At 38.1% G+C, this 20,244-nt stretch overlaps 1 protein-coding gene across 1 annotated transcript in view; it reads left to right on the top strand.

Moving 5' to 3' along the window:
* The first annotated feature begins 672 nt into the window (after window positions 1-672).
* The window catches only part of C5H18orf63 (chromosome 5 C18orf63 homolog), a 34,227-nt gene continuing 14,655 nt past the window's right edge, over window positions 673-20,244 (top strand). The window contains exons 1-9 of the mRNA XM_072758118.1: window positions 673-836; window positions 3,514-3,682; window positions 5,610-5,688; window positions 8,118-8,174; window positions 10,556-10,667; window positions 11,262-11,303; window positions 12,790-12,866; window positions 19,160-19,269; window positions 20,093-20,189. Coding sequence (XP_072614219.1) covers window positions 3,549-3,682; window positions 5,610-5,688; window positions 8,118-8,174; window positions 10,556-10,667; window positions 11,262-11,303; window positions 12,790-12,866; window positions 19,160-19,269; window positions 20,093-20,189 — 708 coding nt within the window. The 5' untranslated portion in view covers window positions 673-836; window positions 3,514-3,548. The remainder of the gene's footprint in view (window positions 837-3,513; window positions 3,683-5,609; window positions 5,689-8,117; window positions 8,175-10,555; window positions 10,668-11,261; window positions 11,304-12,789; window positions 12,867-19,159; window positions 19,270-20,092; window positions 20,190-20,244) is intronic.

Raw genomic sequence — 20,244 nt, forward strand, 5'->3', positions numbered from 1 at the left:
CCCGTCTTCTGTCCCTCAATCACCATGTAAGATGCAAGGTCCGCGAGCACAGGGAGCACTGTTTGCTTCGTGGTCCATCACCAACTTCTGGAAAACCTCCAGTAACACAGCAGGCGCTTCCTAAATACCTGTCCCAAGAGGGAGAGGTGCCCAGAGGCGCTGGCACCCGGCTGCGGTGCCAGAGCACGGCGGAACCTTCCAGTCCGGGGCGGTTCGGTTGCCACGGGCCTTTCAGGGACGCAAAGGGCGCGCTTGTCTCTGTGGGCCCGGAAAATCGGCGCGTCCGCTCCCGCTAGGCCGCCAGGCGTCGCGTGCGGGCCCGGCTGGCCCCAAGCCCAGCGCCTCTGTGAGGGAACTGCAGCTACCGTCGGCACGTGCCCCGTCAGCGGCGTCGGCGGGAAGAGCTGGGGCGCGCAGGGCATGGCGGGAGCGTGCACGTGCCGCACGCACGCAGGGAGCAGCGCCAGGAGCAGCAAGGACGGCGCAGAGGCAGCGGCTGAGGAGCGTGGGCAGGCCCGGAGAGCGCACGTGGCGCGCAGGGCACGCCGGGAGCCCGGAGCACAGCGGCTGCGGCCGGGCGGCAGGCATGCTGGGAGAGGGTCACGTGGCACACGTGGGGCACGCTGGCGGCAGCACGTGGTTCGTGCGGCGTGCGGAAGCAGCCTCGAGGACAGCGAGGAGCGCCCTCGTGCCAGGAGGCCGCGCAACGGGGGCGTGTCGGGGGTGTGGGCATGCTGGGAAGGAACGCGGGGCATGCTGGGAGCAGCCGCCAGAGGGCTGTGAGGAGAGCGCGGAAGCGGCGGCTGAGGACGCGGCCCTCGTAGCGGAAGGCGAAGGTGCCTTAGCGGCCAGGCTGGGAGAGCTCTGGGCGAGGCAGGCCCTGCCGTCCGCCGCAGCCCATCCTCACCAGCAGGGAGAAGGCCTGTGCGCCCCCCTCAGGGGCAGTCTGCGTGGGGGCCCGTGTCGGCGCCCCGCCAAGCGCGGCGGGTCTCTGTGGGCCGGTTGTGCTGGAGGAGCCGGGTGGGACGGAGCCCCGGGTGGCCATGTGCCCCGCTGACTCCTGGAGGCAGCGTGTGGGAGCTGCACAAAACTCTGGGAGCTGCTCCCTACCGGTCCGGCACCGCAGGGGAGAACACGAGGCCCCAGGGGAGCGGGGGAGGGAAGGCCGCGCGGGGACGGGAGGGGGACGGGGACAGGGAGGGGAGGCGAGGCCTGCACGTGCTGATGGGGACGAGCCCTGCCAGCCGCCCGTCTGGGGCCCTGAACCCGACCGCGCCCGAGGCAGGCCGCCCTGAGCTCTCTGAGCAGCCTTTGAAGGCCCGCAGCTGTTCACCCGCCGCTGCTGGAAGCCGGTCAAGGGAAAACCAGTCATTCTAGTGGGAAATGTGTTGGAAGTGACGCTAACGAATTATGGCCCAGGGCCTGGTGGGCTCTTTGTGTTCTGGCACCCTCACTTTTGATGCCGTTTAGGGTAATGATTCAGAGAAAGAATTTTAGGCAAAATTGGGAAGTAGGTTGTCTTTGCTTTGGAACTTGTCACTTAACTTTTCACTTAAAGGGGCGCCTGGGTGACTCGGTGACATGTGTGCCGCAGGGCTCTGGGGTCCTGCCCGGCATCGGGCTCCCTGCTCAGTGGGGAGCTCCTGCTCCCTCTCCCCGGAGCGCTTTCTTCAATGAATAAAATCTCTATGAAAAAATAAACTTTTCAGAACAGTACGTGTTAAAATGGGAGCTAGAGCAGAAAAGGAGAAGGAAGATTTTCTTGATGGTGTCAATCCTGTTAACGAGGTCACCAACACCTGGTGGGAATTTGTGTTAACATTTCTAAGTGTTTCCCATTTTAAAAGAAGCGAGTGGCCCTCTAGAGATGAATATCTCAAACACTGGTTCTCGAATGAGGATGCTGTGCGACCAGCCAGAAGGGCCCTGCCGGCAGTCCTCATGACACAACACAATTGGTTTCTGAGATCACACGTAAGACTGGTCTTACCTCAGATTCCAGGGCAGATATATGATTACTTTTCTTCTTAAAGGGAGAAAATATATTGATGTTTAAAAAATTTGAAGTACTCGAGTCTCCGTTACCTTCCCCCTGCTCTATGTGTGCACAGGACCAAAATTGAGCTTAACTCAGCTACTTTATTTTTTATTTTATTTTTTAAATTAACTCAGCTACTTTAACATTCCAGTTTTCTCTAATACATAGGATAGACTTCAGAGATATTATGTGAACTATCAAGTATAAAATATGTTCCAAACAAGTTTTCAAGCTAAGTAATTTTGGAAAAAGAAAATAACAAAAATTAGAGATTTTAGTAAATACTTTTCATATAAAAAGATGAAAAATATATTCAACCTTGAGGTGCTTTATGAGCTAACCTGAAACAATAGACTTTGCTATACATTTAGATATTCAAAAAATTATCATAGGAAATCTTTTTTTCTTTTTTTTTTTAAATTTTTATTTATTTATGATAGAGAGAGAGAGGCAGAGACACAGGCAGGGGGAGAAGCAGGCTCCATGCACCGGAAGCCCGACGTGGGATTCGATCCCGGGTCTCCAGGATCACGCCCTGGGCCAAAGGCAGGCACCAAACCGCTGTGCCACCCAGGGATCCCTCTTTTTTTCTTTTCTGAAAACCAAATGAAACAAGATAGCCAAGAAGTTTGGAAGTTTATTAAGTAAAGATAATAAGATAAAAATATATCTAGTATCTAGTTTAGAATAGGTATTTAATAAATAGCTTATTTTCATCTTATTGTATTCAAATTATTTTACTTCTAGAACTTCAGGCTTCTAATTTGAGATTGATGGAAATTTTCTAATATGTATTATGATGGTTGCATACCTGAACATAATAAAAACCACTGAATATTATAAAAAGGTGAATTGGAGGTTATTTGTATTGCATCTTTTTATTTTTTTTAAGATTTCATTTAACTCATGATAGATGCAAAGGCAGAGACATAGGCAGAGGGAGAAGCAGGATTCCCATGGAAAGCCTGATTCAAGACTTAATCCCAGGACTCCAGGATCATGCCCTAAACTGAGGGCAGACACTCAACCACTGAGCCACCACCCAGGCATCCTTTATTTATATTACATCTTGATAAAATTTGTACCAAGAAGCTTTAACAGGTGAAACAATTGGGTTTTTTTTTTTAATATAAATTTTGAGAGCAAGCGAGCACAAGTGTATGTTGGGGAGGCAGAAGGAGAGAGCATTTCAAGCAGATTCCCCACTACACAGAGCCCACCTTGGGCTTGACCTCACAACTTTGAGATCATGACCTAAGCCAAAATCAAGAGTCAGTTGCTCAACTGACTGAGCCCCCCAAGCCCCCCAAACAATTCTTACAGGTAAAATGTTAGTGATATTTAAATGTTAAAGCCTGCTAATTTGTTTTTATTATCTTATTCCAACACAATATCAAATATTCTGTGGTGAGTTGGTAGTAAAACCCTTTTGGTAAGACAGTTTATGACCATTTGATTGCTGCTTATTTTTAAAGGCCTGAGAGCTGAGACATTCAGTCAACGGGAAAACATGAATGATCCTAGACAGCAATCACTGTTCTTCATCACACCTCCAGATTTATACAAACTTTGTGCTGTCAAGATAATATTGAGTAATCAGGTGGCAGATACTGAAATTAGGAGTACACAAATGAAGATGTGCAGGTAAAACATTTTATAAGTAAGGCTTTCTAAATTTTTTGAGACCTGTAAGAGCTGTTTTAGAAGTATCTCCTTTAAAACAAAATAGTCTTTCATTTAATCTGTGTATATGATTTTAAATAAATTCAGTTTTGTTCTGGCCAGGTATGTTGGATTATATTTAGGGGAGGACTTAAAATACTTGAGATTGAATATCACGAGTTTTTATGTTTGTGACCCTTTTTAATATAAATCTTTTATGGATATTGATAAATCAGGCTCTCAAAAACTTAGAGGTAGAGATTAATGAATATTCACTGAATACCAACTGTTTATGGGCACTTTAAGAGATACTATAAACATTTTAGAAAAATGCAGTTTAATTTGTAGGTCAACATAAGATTTCTAAAGAGTATTTCTCTAAGAACTATTTTGAAATGTCTGACCCCGGATAGTCTTTGAAAAACAGCTTGGGTGAAGCCTGAAGTATAACTTCATGATTGCTGAAGACCCACCATGTATTTGTCCTTTAAATTGTTTGGGATCCCTGGGTGGTGCAGTGGTTTGGCGCCTGCCTTTGGCCCAGGGCGCGATCCTGGAGACCTGGGATCGAGTCCCACGTCGGGCTCCCGGTGCATGGAGCCTGCTTCTCCCTCTGCCTGTGTCTCTGCCCCTCTCTCTCTCTCTCTATCGTAAATAAATAAATAAGAAAAATTAAAAAAAAAAATAAATTGTTTGAGTCACTCAAAGAAGGACTCTTAGAATACCTGATAAGATTAGATCTGTCACTGAATTTCTTGGACAGGAACAAACATAAGATTGCTAGGAATCAGAAATAAGACACTCTTGGAATGTCCTCCCATTTTGCTCTTATTTACAAAACTTCCCTTCTGGTTTATTTTCCCACTCAAGTACATCCAGGAGCCTGTACGCTGTGTGCTAAGTGTAGTTTGATACCTATTGAACATTTACCTGACTTCTTTTGGAAACAAATAGGTGGAAAACCTGAGATTTTCTGTCGACTACCCTCAAATTGAAGGTAGTCATCCCCGCAGAGTGACGTGTCTTGACTCACTGTCCCAGTAACTGCTAAAGAGGCTGGCACAGGTTGAGAAGAGACTTAGCTGTGTCAGATAAAGGCAGCCCTTGTAAAACCAAGTACTTACTGCGCCTGGCTCTGTGCCAGGGTTCTGACCAGAAACAAACTGGCCCATCTTACTTTTTAAGGGAACTTCTCCCTGCCATACACTCTCATATTTTTTGCAGTTTGTTTTCTTGATGGTTGATTTTGAAGTTTTTCATGTGTTTTATCCACCTTTTCATTGACCTTTGAAACAAACCTATTGATATTTTGAATTGTGATTTTATTGTGAGTTCATTTGGCTGTTGAATGCTAAAATAAAATCACTATTTTATTTTGGCTTGGAAAAAATTTCCTTTTTGAAGGAAAAGCATCTAGTCAATAGTTCTAACATTGAAGTAGTTGATCACTGATAGATGAATCCTTGGACTCTTGCCTCCAGTGCCTCCTGACCACTACTTAAAAAATGGAAAATAGAAGAAATAGAAGTTAGAAAAGCTGGATTCTTAACAATATTTAGACATCTTCAAATCTCTATTTGGACAGAAATGGAGTTACAGCTGAAGAAGTTATGGATGAAAGAGATTGGGAAACTCAGAGGCAGGGACAAGTTTTCATATCAATTTCTGAAACCTTGTAACATTCTTAAATCTTGGCTGAAAGGCTAAATGTTCACATTACCAAGTTAAGCATGGGGAGAGAGAAAGTCAATAACATACTCCTTCCCTAGAAAAAAATGTAAACTTTTAGATAGAACTAAGCAATTTTCAAAATGTTCTGATAAAGTAAAATCAAAGGGGAAGTCCACTTTAAAATTCTGTTTCAAAAATAAATAAAATAAAATAAAATTCTGTGTTTCATTTCCCACAGGCAATTGCTATATATGCACCAAGATATTCTTGTATCACCTGTGCCTGGAATATTAAGCCAAATTTGGGTAGTGATGGCGGTTAGTATTTTAGAATTTTAAGAAGTATTATTACTAATTATTGGGAGCAATATTGATAAGCAATAATTCAGATATTAATTATAGCTCTAATTTAAGGTAGTTTATGAAGCCAAATTACCTGTGTTGTAGATTGATTGAACCATTTATAGACTTCAACTTTGATATACCTGATGTTTAAAATTCATTTATTGTGGTTTTAATTTAATATTTAGTTTTTTGTCACAAATGCTAATATAAGACTATTCATGAAAAAATATTACAGCATGTTTTTAAGATAGCATGGGCTTAACCATTTTTTTTGTATTTTATTCTTTAGAATTCCACTTAATATAAAAGGAAGAAGTTTCTCATTCCAACGTTTTTCCAATTGTTTTTAAAGAACTTAGATCGAAATTGTTTTTTAATTTAGAACTTTAAAAAAATTACAAATAATAAAATTAGAATGAGAAACGTATTTCCCAGTGCTGTATGTCACTGGGAATGATAATGAAATGCCAAAAAATTTTATAAAAATTATATTATCCTGAGATTTTTGTCAAAAATATTTCTAAAAATCTTTTTCTGAGATTTTAATTCTTCAGAATCTAGTGAAATGAACGTTTATTAATACTAACAAACCATCAAAAAAATCTTTAGCTCCTTTATTTTTCTTCTAGGTTATATACGTATATATCTTTTATTTTCTCATTTTTGTTATTTTTTTAATAATAAATTTATTTTTTATTGGTGTTCAATTTGCCAACATACAGATTAATACCCAAGTGCTCATCCCGTCAAGTGCCCCCCTCAGTACCCGTCACCCATTCACCCCCACCCCCTGCCCTCCTCCCCTTCCACCACCCCTAGTTCGTTTCCCAGAGTTAGGAGTCTTTATGTTCTGTCTCCCTTTCTGATATTTCCTACCCTTTTCTTCTCCCTTCCCTTCTATTCCCTTTCACTATTATTTATAATCCCCAAATGAATGAGACCATATAATGTTTGTCCTTCTCCGATTGACTCATTTCACTCAGCATAATACCCTCCAGTTCCATCCACGTTGAAGCAAATGGTGGGTATTTGTCATTTCTAATGGCTGAGTAATATACCATTGTATACATAGACCACATCTTCTTTATCCATTCCTCTTTCGATGGACACCGAGGCTCCTTCCACAGTTTGGCTATTGTGGACATTACTGACTGCTATTAAATAAGATAAGCAGGGCAGCCCTGATGGCCCAGCAGTTTGACGCCACCTTTTGCCCCGGGGTGTGATCCTGGAGACCCGGGATCGAGTCCCACATCAGGCTCCCTGCATGGAGCCTGCTTCTCTGTCTGCCTGTGTCTCTGCCTCTCTCTCTTTCTCTGTGTCTGTCATGAATAAATAAATAAAATATTTAAAAAATAAATAAATAAGATAAGCTGTTGATGGACAAGTAAACACCACTACCTCTTTTGGAACAAGGTGGTCATTGTTTCACAGTTCTTATAAATTCAAGCATCCTAATCTTAGCAAGAATTAAAAAAAAAAAAGAATAAAAAAAGGAAAGTAGCCATCTAGAAATGTTTTGTTTTCTTACAAAGATATTACATACTATAAATTTTTTTGAAAATATTTAAAGTAGGAAATGGGATTTTTTTACATACTATTTTGAAACTTGCCTTTAATTTCTCCTTGAACAGCCTCTCCTGAATGTTCTATGCCAATACATATATCTTCTTAATTGTTAAGGCTGTGAAATATTTCATTGTATGGGTGTATAACTAGTTAATATTTTCTAGTGCACATCTGAGTTTCTAGTTGTACTACTATAATGCTTCAGAAAGCTTCATTGCAATTATATCACTTTTATTTGATAGTTTCTATGGGTTAAATTCCTAGAAGTGAGATTGCAGTACATTTTAAACTATAATGTAGGTAATGCTAAATCACTCTCGGAAAAGCTTATATATACTAGATGGCATTTTAATAGCATATTGAGATAATCTGTATTTCCACATCCTCATAAACACCAGTTACCAGCTCCCTTTACATATCTGCCAGTCTGTTGGGTTAAAAATATCTTCTCTGATTTCTGTCACTGATTAATTGTAGCACCTTGGCCTTTTGAATATTCTCTGGATTTGTGTCCATTTTTCTTATGCCTAGGAAGTTACTGTTTACTAAGAAAGTTGTTAAATATCATCTGAAATTTATTAGCCTTTTCCTTTTCTAGGTTCATGTCCCTCTCAGAAAGGCTTTTCCTCACTTTGAGAACATACCCATAGATTCTATTTTAGAGAGAGAATGATTATCACTTGCTTCTCCAAAGCATAGAAGCCATTAGGATGACAAGCTGATGATGAGTCTGCTTCTAGATAATGTTTAAATTCTTTATGTATTGCATTGTTTAGTAATATATTCGTGTTAAGTTTTCATAATTGTGGCTTTTTGTTGTGTTTTTGTTACAGATACCATTTTATAAAGCTGGAAAACTTAATGCCTATATTGAAAAATGTGGATCTAAAGTAAGTTTTTAAAAGAATAATAATTCCAAATACTATTTATAGTGACTTTGTATTCAACTTCTTTTGTCAGCAAACAAAAAATATCTTTCTCATAAGTTAATGCTTTGCATGTAAAAGAGTCCACCTTTTTAGTTTCTGGAGTTAGTACAGAATTTTTATTTCTTGCATAAATACTTGATAAAATTCACTAATTAAATTATCTGGCCCTGACATTTTCCTTATGGGAAGGTTTTTGACTACAATTTCAATGTCTTTAATAGATAATAGAACTATTCAAATTATCTCTTTCAAGGGATGTGTCCATTTCATCTACTTGTTAAATAGGTTGACATAAAGTTGCTTATAATACTCCTTTTAATTTCCTTTGCTGTAGAATTTATAGTCATGTCACTTGTCATTCCTGATATCCGTCATGTTGTGACTGTTTTGTTTTTTTCTCTCTAATCAGTCTTGCTAGAGGTTTAGCAAGTTTATTGATTACAAAAAATAAGCTTTTGGTTTGGTAGGTACTATTTTGTATCTCATTGCTTTTCATTTTGGTCATTACTATTAATTTCCTCCTAAGTATTTGTTTTGTTTTGATTTTCCTCAGTTCAAAATGCTCTCTAATTCCCCTTTGAACTATGGGTTAGTATAAGTGTGTTATGTAGTTTTCACATATTCAAATTTTCCAGGGATCCTTCTATTACTGTTTTCTATTATAATTGTGGCTAGAGAACATGTTTTGTATAACTTGAACCTTTTTTTAATTTATTGAAATTTGTTTTATGGTCTTCCTTATTAAATATCCCTGGTCTACTTACAAACAATGTGTATTCTACTTTTGTGTCAAGTAGTCTATGAATGTTAATTGGGTCACGCTGGTTGATAGTATTGTTAAGCTACTTTATCCTTATTTTCTATCTACCTGTTATATCAAAACGTGATAAAAATTTGGCCCTGACTTTAGCTGCAGTGGTCAGTGGCGCCATCTTTGGCCTGAACGGCATCCAGGTCAGGATGGTTATGGATGACAGAATTGCCCTACAGTTCTCCTTGTATGCCAAAACTAAATATATGCTGATAACATTCTTCTGTATCTGGGTTAATGCTTCAGTCCAAGAAGAAAGTCAATACAGAATCAAGGAGAATGCCATTTGGCTTTCTAAGGAAGATGCTGGTAGTTATTGGGATTTGTTCAGCAGTTTAGCCCTGAAACCCTGTGTTCATGTTTGAGGTTAGTGTCACAGGTTGGCTTCATCCTGCTGCTTGAAGTCCTATTGATATTATCCTGAATTAAAATATCTACGAAACAAATTGAATGGATTTAGTCTTCATTGCCAACAGTTTGGTTACTTGTATCCTGGGAAAATTCACCAGGAACCAAAATGGTACAAAAATGGGGGGTGAATAATATTGGGAAATAATTCTCCTTGGTCCTCTCATTTTCCTACATGTCTGGCTAAGAGTGGCAGTGGCAGCATTTTCTTTTGTGCTGTATTTGTGAGGATGTTTGTATAGAAGAAAACCTTGTTTTTTTTCCCTAGCCTGGATATTTTCCTTACATGCATGTGCTAATCCATGCTCAGCTGATGACTCAAGCGGGACTCTGCTGGTCATAAGAGTTTGCTCTCTGTGCAGCTCTGTCCCCTCTAATACTTTGCCCCCAAAACTAGCTCCCTTGGCCTCCTGAGCTCTCAGCTGTCTCCTCATCTAAGATAGCCCACTGGCTCTTCCAGGGTTCCTCCTCACTGCACCACAGCCTAGAAACTGCTCTTTAATCAACATGCTGGAGGTAATTGTAGATTTCCTCTTAAGGATTGCTCCTCTTTGTTGCTGGATGTCCAGTGTCTTGGAAACCATTGTTTCCTGTAACTTGCTCAGTTTTTTAGTTACCTCAAGTGGGAGGATAAATCTGGATTGTATTACTTCTTCTTAGTCAGAAGTAGAAGTCTTGATTTTTAAAAATTCACTACAGGTAGAGGAGATAGTCTGCTCGTCTCATGTGTGCCCATGAAAGTATTTGTTTTCTGATGTAGAATTAGAGTAAACAACAATGAAAATTCTAATACAGCTCTGGGCTGGTTTCCTCTGTGCAGAGAAGAATTCAAAGTATAGTGTAGAGACCTAGCACAAGAACTCTAAGTATTTAGGCTTATTGGTCCAGGATAAGGAGGGAGAATTTGGCTATTGCGACATGATAGTCTTCATGGCTTCAGAGCAAATACGTTTGAATGCTTCTTTAACTTTAGAATCAGATAGGATTAGTTGTAGTGATGACTATAACTCATATCCAAAATAACCCAGTTTTTTGGATGGTGATCTAAACACATTTTCTTTGAGTTATAGAAATATACTAATTGCTGTAAATTTTCCTATGTTTTATTCTTTAATATGTTTAGGTAGAGGCTCCACAAAGAGTAATTCCTGTAATTCTTCAAAATTGCCTTTCATATTCACTCATGTCTAGACTTGCTCCAGCCTGGAATAAAACTGGCCATCTCTTGGTGCAAGGTGACTTCATCTCTTTCAGTCATTGGAGGTTTCTAAACTAGATTACTTCTATTCTAGGCATCTGTTTTAAATTTCAAGATATATTATTTTTAGGGAATAGTTTTTAAAGCATAGTCCCAATTAAGCCTTCTCAGGCAAGTCCGTAACATCATGTCATCTTTTACTTAGGATGATATCCAGAGGCCTCCTGATGTTTCTTTCAAAGAATTTTTTTAAATTATGTAATACTTGATGTTTAAGAAGGAATAAATATAAGCTATGGAGCATTATAATAAAATAAATACAAATTACTAACAATTGTTGGAACCAAAAGGCTATTCTGGATTTTATATTGAGGTCTGACCATTTTATAAGTATTTTTATGCCAGGAAATAAATACTAGAAGGAAGAATTGGGTATTTCTGTCTTTTTAATTGAAAAGATACTTTTTGAGTGGTCATATTTTTTTTCTGAATTGTCTTTAGATATTCCTTTGTGTAAAACTACATTTTAAAGTATTTTCCTTTGCTTTGATAAGTAAACATAAAAAAGTTTTATTTATCAACCATGGTTTATAAGTTATAATAATATGGCATACCCTATGAATTTTTTAAGGAAGAGAATTTCTTTCTCAAATGGGAAAGCAAAGTGCTGTTGGTAAGTAAAAATGCATATGTCATTAGATAAAACGTTAATATGGTTATAGTCATTAAAATGTTATGGAATGTTGGGTTACAATATTGATGATTATCAGAATTTAATCAGGTATTATTATAATCACAATTTGACCCAGTACATCCTCTCTGGGTCACAATATATGTTCTTAATTATTAGAGAAAAAATTTAATTTTTTAATAGGAATAAAATCTATAATTTTAATTTCTCTACTTAATTACAATTTCCACTCTGAAGTGAAATTTTCAGGCACTGTATACTTTACAGAGTCATATCATTGAAAATTCTTTAGTACTGTCGTAAGTAAAAGATATATTTCTTATGAGAACATAATTCTTCTTTTCCTTAAAAGAGAGGAAAAAAAAAAAGGTTGTTTAAAGAGACAGAGATCTAAAATACACAGTTTATAGAGTGGTCTGATTCTTTCATTGATAAGCATGGCCTTTTTTGCAAGTAGACCTGTTCATAAAAACAGTAGTCCACAGATAGCAGACGGTACAGCTTTCACCGCAATTTGGGCATAGCCTTAAATCCTGAGCTAGCACCTTTACTCCACAACTATTTGATTTGAGTTGACTTTCAGGCTGAAGCCTGTTTGCACTCTTTGCCCTAATGTTATGTTTAAGTTCGACAGTGGCAGTCATTGTGCTCTAGCTCTGAACAAATAGTTTCATTACAGAAATTCAGTTTCATACCCAAACTGTCAAGACACTATACTGTCAGATGTTAAAGGTAAGGTTTAGAAGAGCAAAATTCCTCACTCTTGTGTTAGAAATTTTCTTTTAGTTTTACCAAATGTAATATTCTATAGCAGACCTTGCAAATTATAAATGTATGGCTCATTGAATTTTCACAGACTAAACATATTCTCATAACTATTTCTCAAATCAAGAAACAGAACATTACCAGTACCCCAGGGATCCCCTCATGCTTTCTTCCAAGTATTACCCTTTCCCAAGATAACCACTTTCTGACTTATGTAAGTGATTCTAATCATGTGAATGCAAGGTAGAAGCCTTGGGGCTTTATGAGATCCGTATTATATCTGCTGGTATATTGATGGGTCTTCATGAAAAGACTATGGAGTTAGGAGCTTGGCATGGTACCTCTCCTGATATAAGAAAACAGTCTCCATTTTTCATATGTAATAGAAATCAGGCTTCTAAAAGTTGCTTGTTGAATTTTTCTCTCAACTGTGGGATGTCTCATTCTTACTATAGCCTTGCCCTTTGATGCCTGCCACCAACACATACATGTCCATATATCTGTGTTGTTCCAAACCTGGCTCATCTGCAGACTCTCAAATATTGTGATTTTTTTTGGATTTTACCATGAATGGAAAAGAGTACATATTCTTAATTGAGCTTCTAATGTGAATAAATTTAAGTTAAAGCTATTTTTTGTTACTAAATTTTAATAAAATGAAGTAATAATTCCAGAAAATCACAGTTAAATATTTTGTTTTCAGTATTAGACATCAATGTAACCGAAACTCAAGTTTGTCTAAGTATAGAAGCTTACACAATCAGATTGCCACCACCTGAGGTACCATATATTTTGATTTCTGTAATTAACTTTATTATACTTACTGTATGCTTTATTAGCAACATACTAGTAGGCTTTAATTTTTAAGAAGAGTGATAAGAAGGGTATTATTACCAAAATCCATATTATTAAATGCTTGACATATTGATACTGTTCTAAATCTGTTTACTCGAAGAAAATATTCCGTTAGTTTAATACAGATTTTTAAATTATTTTAAAGATTTTATTTATTTGAGAGAGAGAACACAAGCAGGGGTGAGGGGCAGAGGGAGAGGGAGAAGCAGACTCCCCACTGAGCAGGGAGCCTGATGCAGGGCTCAATCCCAGGACCCTGAGATCATGACCTGAGCCGAAGGCAGATGTTTATCCGACTGAGCCACCCAGGCACCTCTGACACAGCTTTAATCGTAGTATTCTCTAGCTCAGAAATCTTTTTAAATGACGGTAGAGACTCTCCACAACCCTGCTGTGCTTCAGCATTCACCTCTTCTGCCTCTTCTTTCACCTCCAAATATTAAAAAGACTGTTTCAGCTCATACTAAGTATAATATCCCTTCATTAGCATTCTGGTAGCATTTTTTATATTTGTAAAAAACAATATACATTAATACTTTTTCCCTTCTTAGTAGAATAGGTCTTTTATTTTACTAATTCTCATAGCATCCAGCATGGAAACTTATACATTAATAGTAACTCAAATATTATTTTCCTTCTTCTGTGGCAGTGGTTCTCAGTAGAGGAGGGTGGAGAAGAAAATGAATTATTTTGTTCCCCATGAGCCATTTAGTGATGTCTACAGAAAAATTTGGTTATTGACAAAGGGGAATGGGTGTGTTGCTACTGGTATTTAGTGGTTTTAGGCTAGGGATGCTGCTAAAAAAATCCTACAGTGCATGGGACAGCAACCCTACCTCCACCCCAACACAAGATTATCCAGCCCAAAGTATCAGTAGTGTCCATGTTAAGACAGATGATTCCTCCTTTGCCTCAAGTGATCCTCCCATTAGCTATACATCCTGCCTATCCTTTAAGGGCCAGATCCAATGCTAATTCCATTCATACTTCTCCTTAACTTTAGTTTTTTTATTTCTACTGTGTTGAGGCAATAGGCAAGTTAAAAATAAATAGGATCTACTTTCTGGCCCTCAAGAATTGTGTGAGCCAGTAGGGAAACTGACCTGCATAACAGTAAATGGAATGGGCAGGATGACATGACTGTCTTGCACTGATGAGGAACCTTTGCAAGGCTTGGGGCCAGTGTGACCTCCTAGCCTCTTTTAAACTTTCATTCTGTTCTACATCATGCTCACTTATTTGTACATTTAGAATTATACTCATTTTTATATGCCAAATTTATAATAAGCTTCTTAAGGACTAACATCATGTCTTACTGCCCTTTGAATTTTGTACAGATGATACTTGTGTTTTATATATATAGTTTTGAATCAGTTAGAGACTGACAAAGAATAAGGCCTAGAGAGATGAGAATACCATCTTTATTACTAGGATGAGAATATAATTTATGATCCCAAATGGATACTTCTGAGAGTGAAAGGGAAACTAACCTACTGGGATACTGGCCCAACATACATAAACTGGAGGGTATGTTAAAATAAAATCAGATCATTTAAAATTGTATTTTTGGAGTTTATTGTACATAGAAGAATAGTCTGTGAACCAAGAGTCTTCAAACCAACAGTGTTATGAAACTCAGAAGGGTGTTGTTGCAGGACAGCTTATGTAATGAATACGTGGGAGCTATTTTATCTTTATAATGATTGGTTATAGTAATGGGGTTTTCCAAATGACAGGGGATTAGTTAAAAGCGATTATCTTACTCCATTTTGGAAAACAATATAAGTTTTATGATTTTTAGACGCATTTACAAGAAATAATTGAAGTTAAATTTCATTTGTGTTACAGAATGAGCTAGATTAGGTTTTATTTATGTGGCTTAGCTGGTTTTGTCTGCCTAAGGAATGTTCAAGTTTAGTCTCCCATTTTATTATTTTAATAGATAAATGGTCATCCTGTTCATTGTTAGAAAAAAAGTTATTAGAGAATGTGGCCTATCTGAACCCTAGAATTAGGTAGATTCCCTGCCTACCTGTGGGAGTAATAAACCCCCAGGCTCTCTTAAGAGATCAGGCACGATTCCCAGTATGACAATGCAGTGTACTACTTCGTGCCAACAGACCAGTTCCCAAGAGGAAGGGAAAGGAACTGTCCCAGTTTTACCAACCAGATAAGTCACCTGATCTGCCTAGGGATGAATGAATGGAAGGGCAGAGAGACTTCAGGAATATGTATTAGAACTTTCTCAGCATGGAAACGAACATCAGAAATGGGGAAGATGCACCCTTCTCTTCTGCTCAACATTATATGCTCAATACACACTTTTTCTGTTCATTTATTTTATGTTTGTTTATTTTTTATTGGAGTTCAACTTGCCAACATATAGCATAACACCCAGTGCTCATCCCATCAAGTGCCCCCCTCAGTGCCTGTCATCCAGTCACCCCCACCCCCTGCCCAACGCCCTTTCCACCACCCCTTGTTCGTTTCCCAGAGTTAGGAGTCTCTCATGTTTTTTTTTTTTTTTTTAATTTTATTTATTTATGAGAGTCACAGAGAGAGAGAGAGAGAGAGAGAGAGAGGCAGAGGGAGAAGCAGATTCCATGCACCGGGAGCCCGACGTGGGATTTGATTCCGGATCTCCAGGATCGCGCCCTGGGCCAAAGGCAGGCGCTAAATCACTGCGCCACCCAGGGATCCCCGAGTCTCTCATGTTCTGTCTCCCTCTCAGATCTTTCCCACTCGTTTTTTCTCCTTTCCCCTTTATTCCCTTTCAGTATTTTTTATATTCCCCCAAATGAATGAGACTATATAATGTTTGTACTTCTCCGATTGACTTATTTCACTCAGCATAATACCCTCCAGTTCCATCCACGTTGAAGCAAATGGTAGGTATTTGTTGTTTCTGATGGCTGAGTAATCATTGTATACATAGACCACATCTTCTTTATCCATTCATCTTTTGATGGACACCGAGGCTCCTTCCACAGTTTGGCTATTGTGGACATTGCTGCTAGAAACATCGGGGTGCAGGTGTCCCGGCGTTTCACTGCATCTGTATCTTTGGGGTAAATCCCCAGCAGTGCAATTGCTGGGTCATAGGGCAGGTCTATTTTCAACTCTTCGAGGAACCTCCACACAGTTTTCCAGAGTGGCTGCCCCAGTTCACATTCCCACCAACAGTGTAAGAGGGTTCCCTTTTCTCCACATCCTCTCCAACATTTGTGGTTTCCTGCCTTGTTAATTTTCCCCATTCTCACTGGTGTGAGGTGGTATCTCATTGTGGTTTTGATTTGTATTTCACTGATGGCAAGTGAGCATTTTCTCATGTGCTTGTTGGCCATGTCTATGTCTTCCTCTGTGAGATTTCTGTTCATGTCTTTTGCCCATTTCATGATTGGATTGTTTGTTTCTTTGCTGTTGAGTTTAATAAGTTCTTTATAGATCTTGGAAACTAGCCCTTTATCTGATATGTCATTTGCAAATATCTTCTCCCATTCTGTAGGTTGTCTTTTAGTTTTGTTGACTGTTTCTTTTGCTGTGCAAAAGCTTCTTATCTTGATGATGTCCCAATAGTTCATTTTTGCTTTTGTTTCTCTTGCCTTCATGGATGTATCTTGCAAGAAGTTACTGTGGCCAAGTTCAAAAAGGGTGTTGCCTGTGTTCTCTAGGATTTTGATGGAATCTTGTATCACATTTAGATCTTTCATCCATTTTGAGTTTATCTTTGTGTATGGTGTAAGATAATGGTCTAGTTTCATTCTTCTGCATGTGGATGTCCAATTTTCCCAGCACCATTTATTGAAGAAATTGTCTTTTTTTCTAGTGGATAGTCTTTCCTGCTTTGTTGAATATTAGTTGACCATAAAGTTGGGGGTCCGCTTCTGGATTCTCTGTTCTGTTCCATTGATCTATGTATCTATTTTTGTGCCAGTACCACACTGTTTTGATGATCACAGCTTTGTAGTACAACCTGAAATCTGGCATTGTGATGCCCCCAGCTATGGTTTTCTTTTTTAATATTCCCCTGGCTATTCGGGGTCTTTTCTGATTCCACACAAATCTTAAGATAATTTGTTCCAACTCTCTGAAGAAAAGTCCATTTTGATATTTTGGTATTTTGATAGGAATTGCATTAAATGTGTAAATTGCCCTGGGTAGCATTGACATTTTCACAATATTAATCCTTCCAATCCATGAGCATGGAATATTTTTCCATCTCTTTGTGTCTTCCTCAGTCTCTTTCAGAAGTGTTCTGTAGTTGATTCCCTAAATTATAATTGATATCAGCTCCTCTAAATCTCACTTTACCTAAATTTTTGATACGGCAATTTTCATGTTCTGACTCTTGTAAAAATTAGTTTCATACATGTTTCTGTTCCTATTAAGTTTTGTGATCTCTTTGAGAGTCTAGGTTTTGTCTTATTTTTGTTCTCTAGTATCTCAACATTGCCTGGAGCAAATAAAATCCAAATTCCTTTAGCTTGGCATTATAAGGAAGAAGTGATATTTCCTGAGTACCTTGTTAGTGCAGGTCTATTCAGAAAAGGACACATTTTAAGTATTTGTTAAATAAATGTAAGAGGTTAACTGTCTCTTGGAGGCGTATAGTGAACACGTGGATAGCCAGTCTTCAAAAATATCCAGGTTGAGAAAAGCTGATAGAGACTTTAAAGGCTGGTACCATGGAGATCTCTGCAGCAATTTGCTTTAGTCTCTGAATAGTGTTGAAAATAGCCAGAAGGATATAAACTAAAGCTATGTAAGTGGGTGTATAAGAGAACTCATAAACTTTTGAACATTTGGACATAAAACCTACCCTCTCTGAATTCAATCTTTGGTTGTTTTCTCTCAAATAATATATTTATTCACCTGCAGTCAGTCTTTCCTGACATTCATAGCCATCCCAGCACTGAGCATCCTTTTCTTAGGTCACAGATTAGACCATTGAGCTTTTAAGCACACTATGTCACAGGGCAAGATTTATCCTCCAGTGTACAGGACAATATAAATCCTTATTCATTCTTACTGTCTTTGTTCTCTTACCTCACAACATAACCAGCAGTTCTTATCTTTATATTTTTGCATTTATGTTTTTCTGCTGTGCTGCCTCATTTCCATTAGTCTTAATAAATGCTGTAAGATTTCAGAGAAAGATCTGTCACTGAATGTAGAGGAGATGGTTCTAGCTCTAGGCCTATAAGGCTCTTTCTTACTGGTAGAACTCAGATATATCACAGTAAGGGCAAGTATATTATTAAAATGCTGGGCAGCCCGGGTGGCTCAGTGGTTTAACACCACCTTCAGCCCAGGGCCTGATCCTGGATACCCTGGATCGAGTCCCACGTCAGGATCCCTGCATGGAGCCTGCTTCTCCCTCTGCCTGTATCTCTGCCTCTCTCTGTGTGTGTCTCTCATGAATAAATAAATAAAATCTTTAAAAAAATAAAATAAAATGCTAATGATTTGTCTAGGCAGTAAAAAGAAAAATTGGCCAGCTTAGCTGGAATTTATTGAAAAGCAATAGAGAATGAAGTTAGAATGTTATTTCCCAAAAGCTGTATGATGATAGGTTAAAAGGGGATGAGGATTTATGAACCATTCTTTCTCATCCTAACAGTGTCCTCTTAGGACTTATCTTTGACTTGTCCTCCTTATCTTTGACTCTGTATTAAAATGCCCCACAGAGTGAGGAAACTGTAAGTAGAAAAGGATTGGTAAACTATCAGCTTAAATACCCTGTGGATAGGTCACCTGAGGACCAGAGGAAAAACATTCCAGAAGATAGAAAAGGAATACATGAGAGTATCAGCTCTCTGCTCTCATTCCCGAAGACAAACTAGAGGGACAACTCCCTAACTCATTCTCTAGTTTAAAAAAAAAAAAATAAGATACTATTCTTAAAAAATGTAAATACTTTGCTTTAGAAGGAATTCAACTTCCTATAAATTAACATAATTAAAAAATTGAAAGCCAGTTGAAATAAGTAGAAGATAGAGGTTTGGGGTTGGAAAATGAGAGAAGGCATGAAATACTTGATATGTTGTATAGAGAGAAGTAGGGAGAGCTGAAACATCAAATACATTATGTAAAGTATTATGCACCTCCAACTTAAACTAAGCCTTTAAAACTACTCTGTAATTGACTGTGTATGTGTTTCTTCTTGTTTGACAAATTCTTTTGAGGAGTTATGCATTAAATCTTATTTCTATTTAAAGCTAAGAGAATTTGGTATTTCCCAGAGTATTATAAAGGATTTTGATACTAACAACAATGCTGTCATTGAAGGACATTCAATTTTAAACAACTGGTGCTACGTTTTGCCAAGGTGAGATTTCAGTTTGTAGCATCTGAGGTAGGTCCAAGATGTAGTAGTTCTCTCATTTTGCTTCAGCATCAATGTGTACAAAAGTATAAAGGAATTTTTGAAACTGAATTTTTGAACGTAATTTGTAACTTTAAAAAGGTCATACAGAAGTCATCAATTTCCTGTATTAAATTACTAAAACAATTCTATTATACCCTTATATTTTCATTAAATATAGTTTTTACAAAAGTAAAATTTCCAGATATCTAATTATGAAATTAAACTATTATAGTAATATCAGTAAAACCTTATAAACGCTACATACAATTAATGATTCTTTATCATTTGATAGGAGCTGTTTTAAGTTTGCACTGTCTTTAGGGGAAAATGGCTTGTTATTAATATAAATAGGACTATTGGGATGAAATTTTAACCTGCTTAAGAAAAAGAACTTTAATTAACTAACAGAATATGCATAATAATTTAATCATCAAAGCAGGGAAGAGGTAGATAGGGAACATAGATTTGACTCTGATTCAGTTAATACTTAACACACTTCCCCCTAAAGTCTGAGTTACCAGGCATACTTCTGTGTGGCAACACTTAATAAACGTTTTTGTTGTTTATAACTGACACATTGTTTGCATTAATTCAATTTAGTTTTTTCTAACAATTCTGGTTCTGATTTAATACAATGGTGTACTTGGAACTAGTAGCAAATGATTAGTTTATTATGTAAAGAAGGCTGCTAAATCTTTTTGAGTATTTTTTTAAATTAAATTACATAGTTAAATTATATCCAAACACTGGCTCATAATACTTTATCAACTCCTATTTTTCTTAGTATGAAAAGGGGACAAATAATAAGTATTCTTCACACCACACCCCCTGACTGTCCTTTTCACTCATATGAAGATTTCCGGATGCACTGGGATGACTTGGTAAGAAATAGAAATGTGTATTATGGTAGGAACTATTTAATTTTGCTTCATATAA

Source organism: Vulpes vulpes, chromosome 5 (genome assembly GCF_048418805.1).
Source record: "Vulpes vulpes isolate BD-2025 chromosome 5, VulVul3, whole genome shotgun sequence".
In the NCBI taxonomy this organism is placed as follows: domain Eukaryota; kingdom Metazoa; phylum Chordata; class Mammalia; order Carnivora; family Canidae; genus Vulpes; species Vulpes vulpes.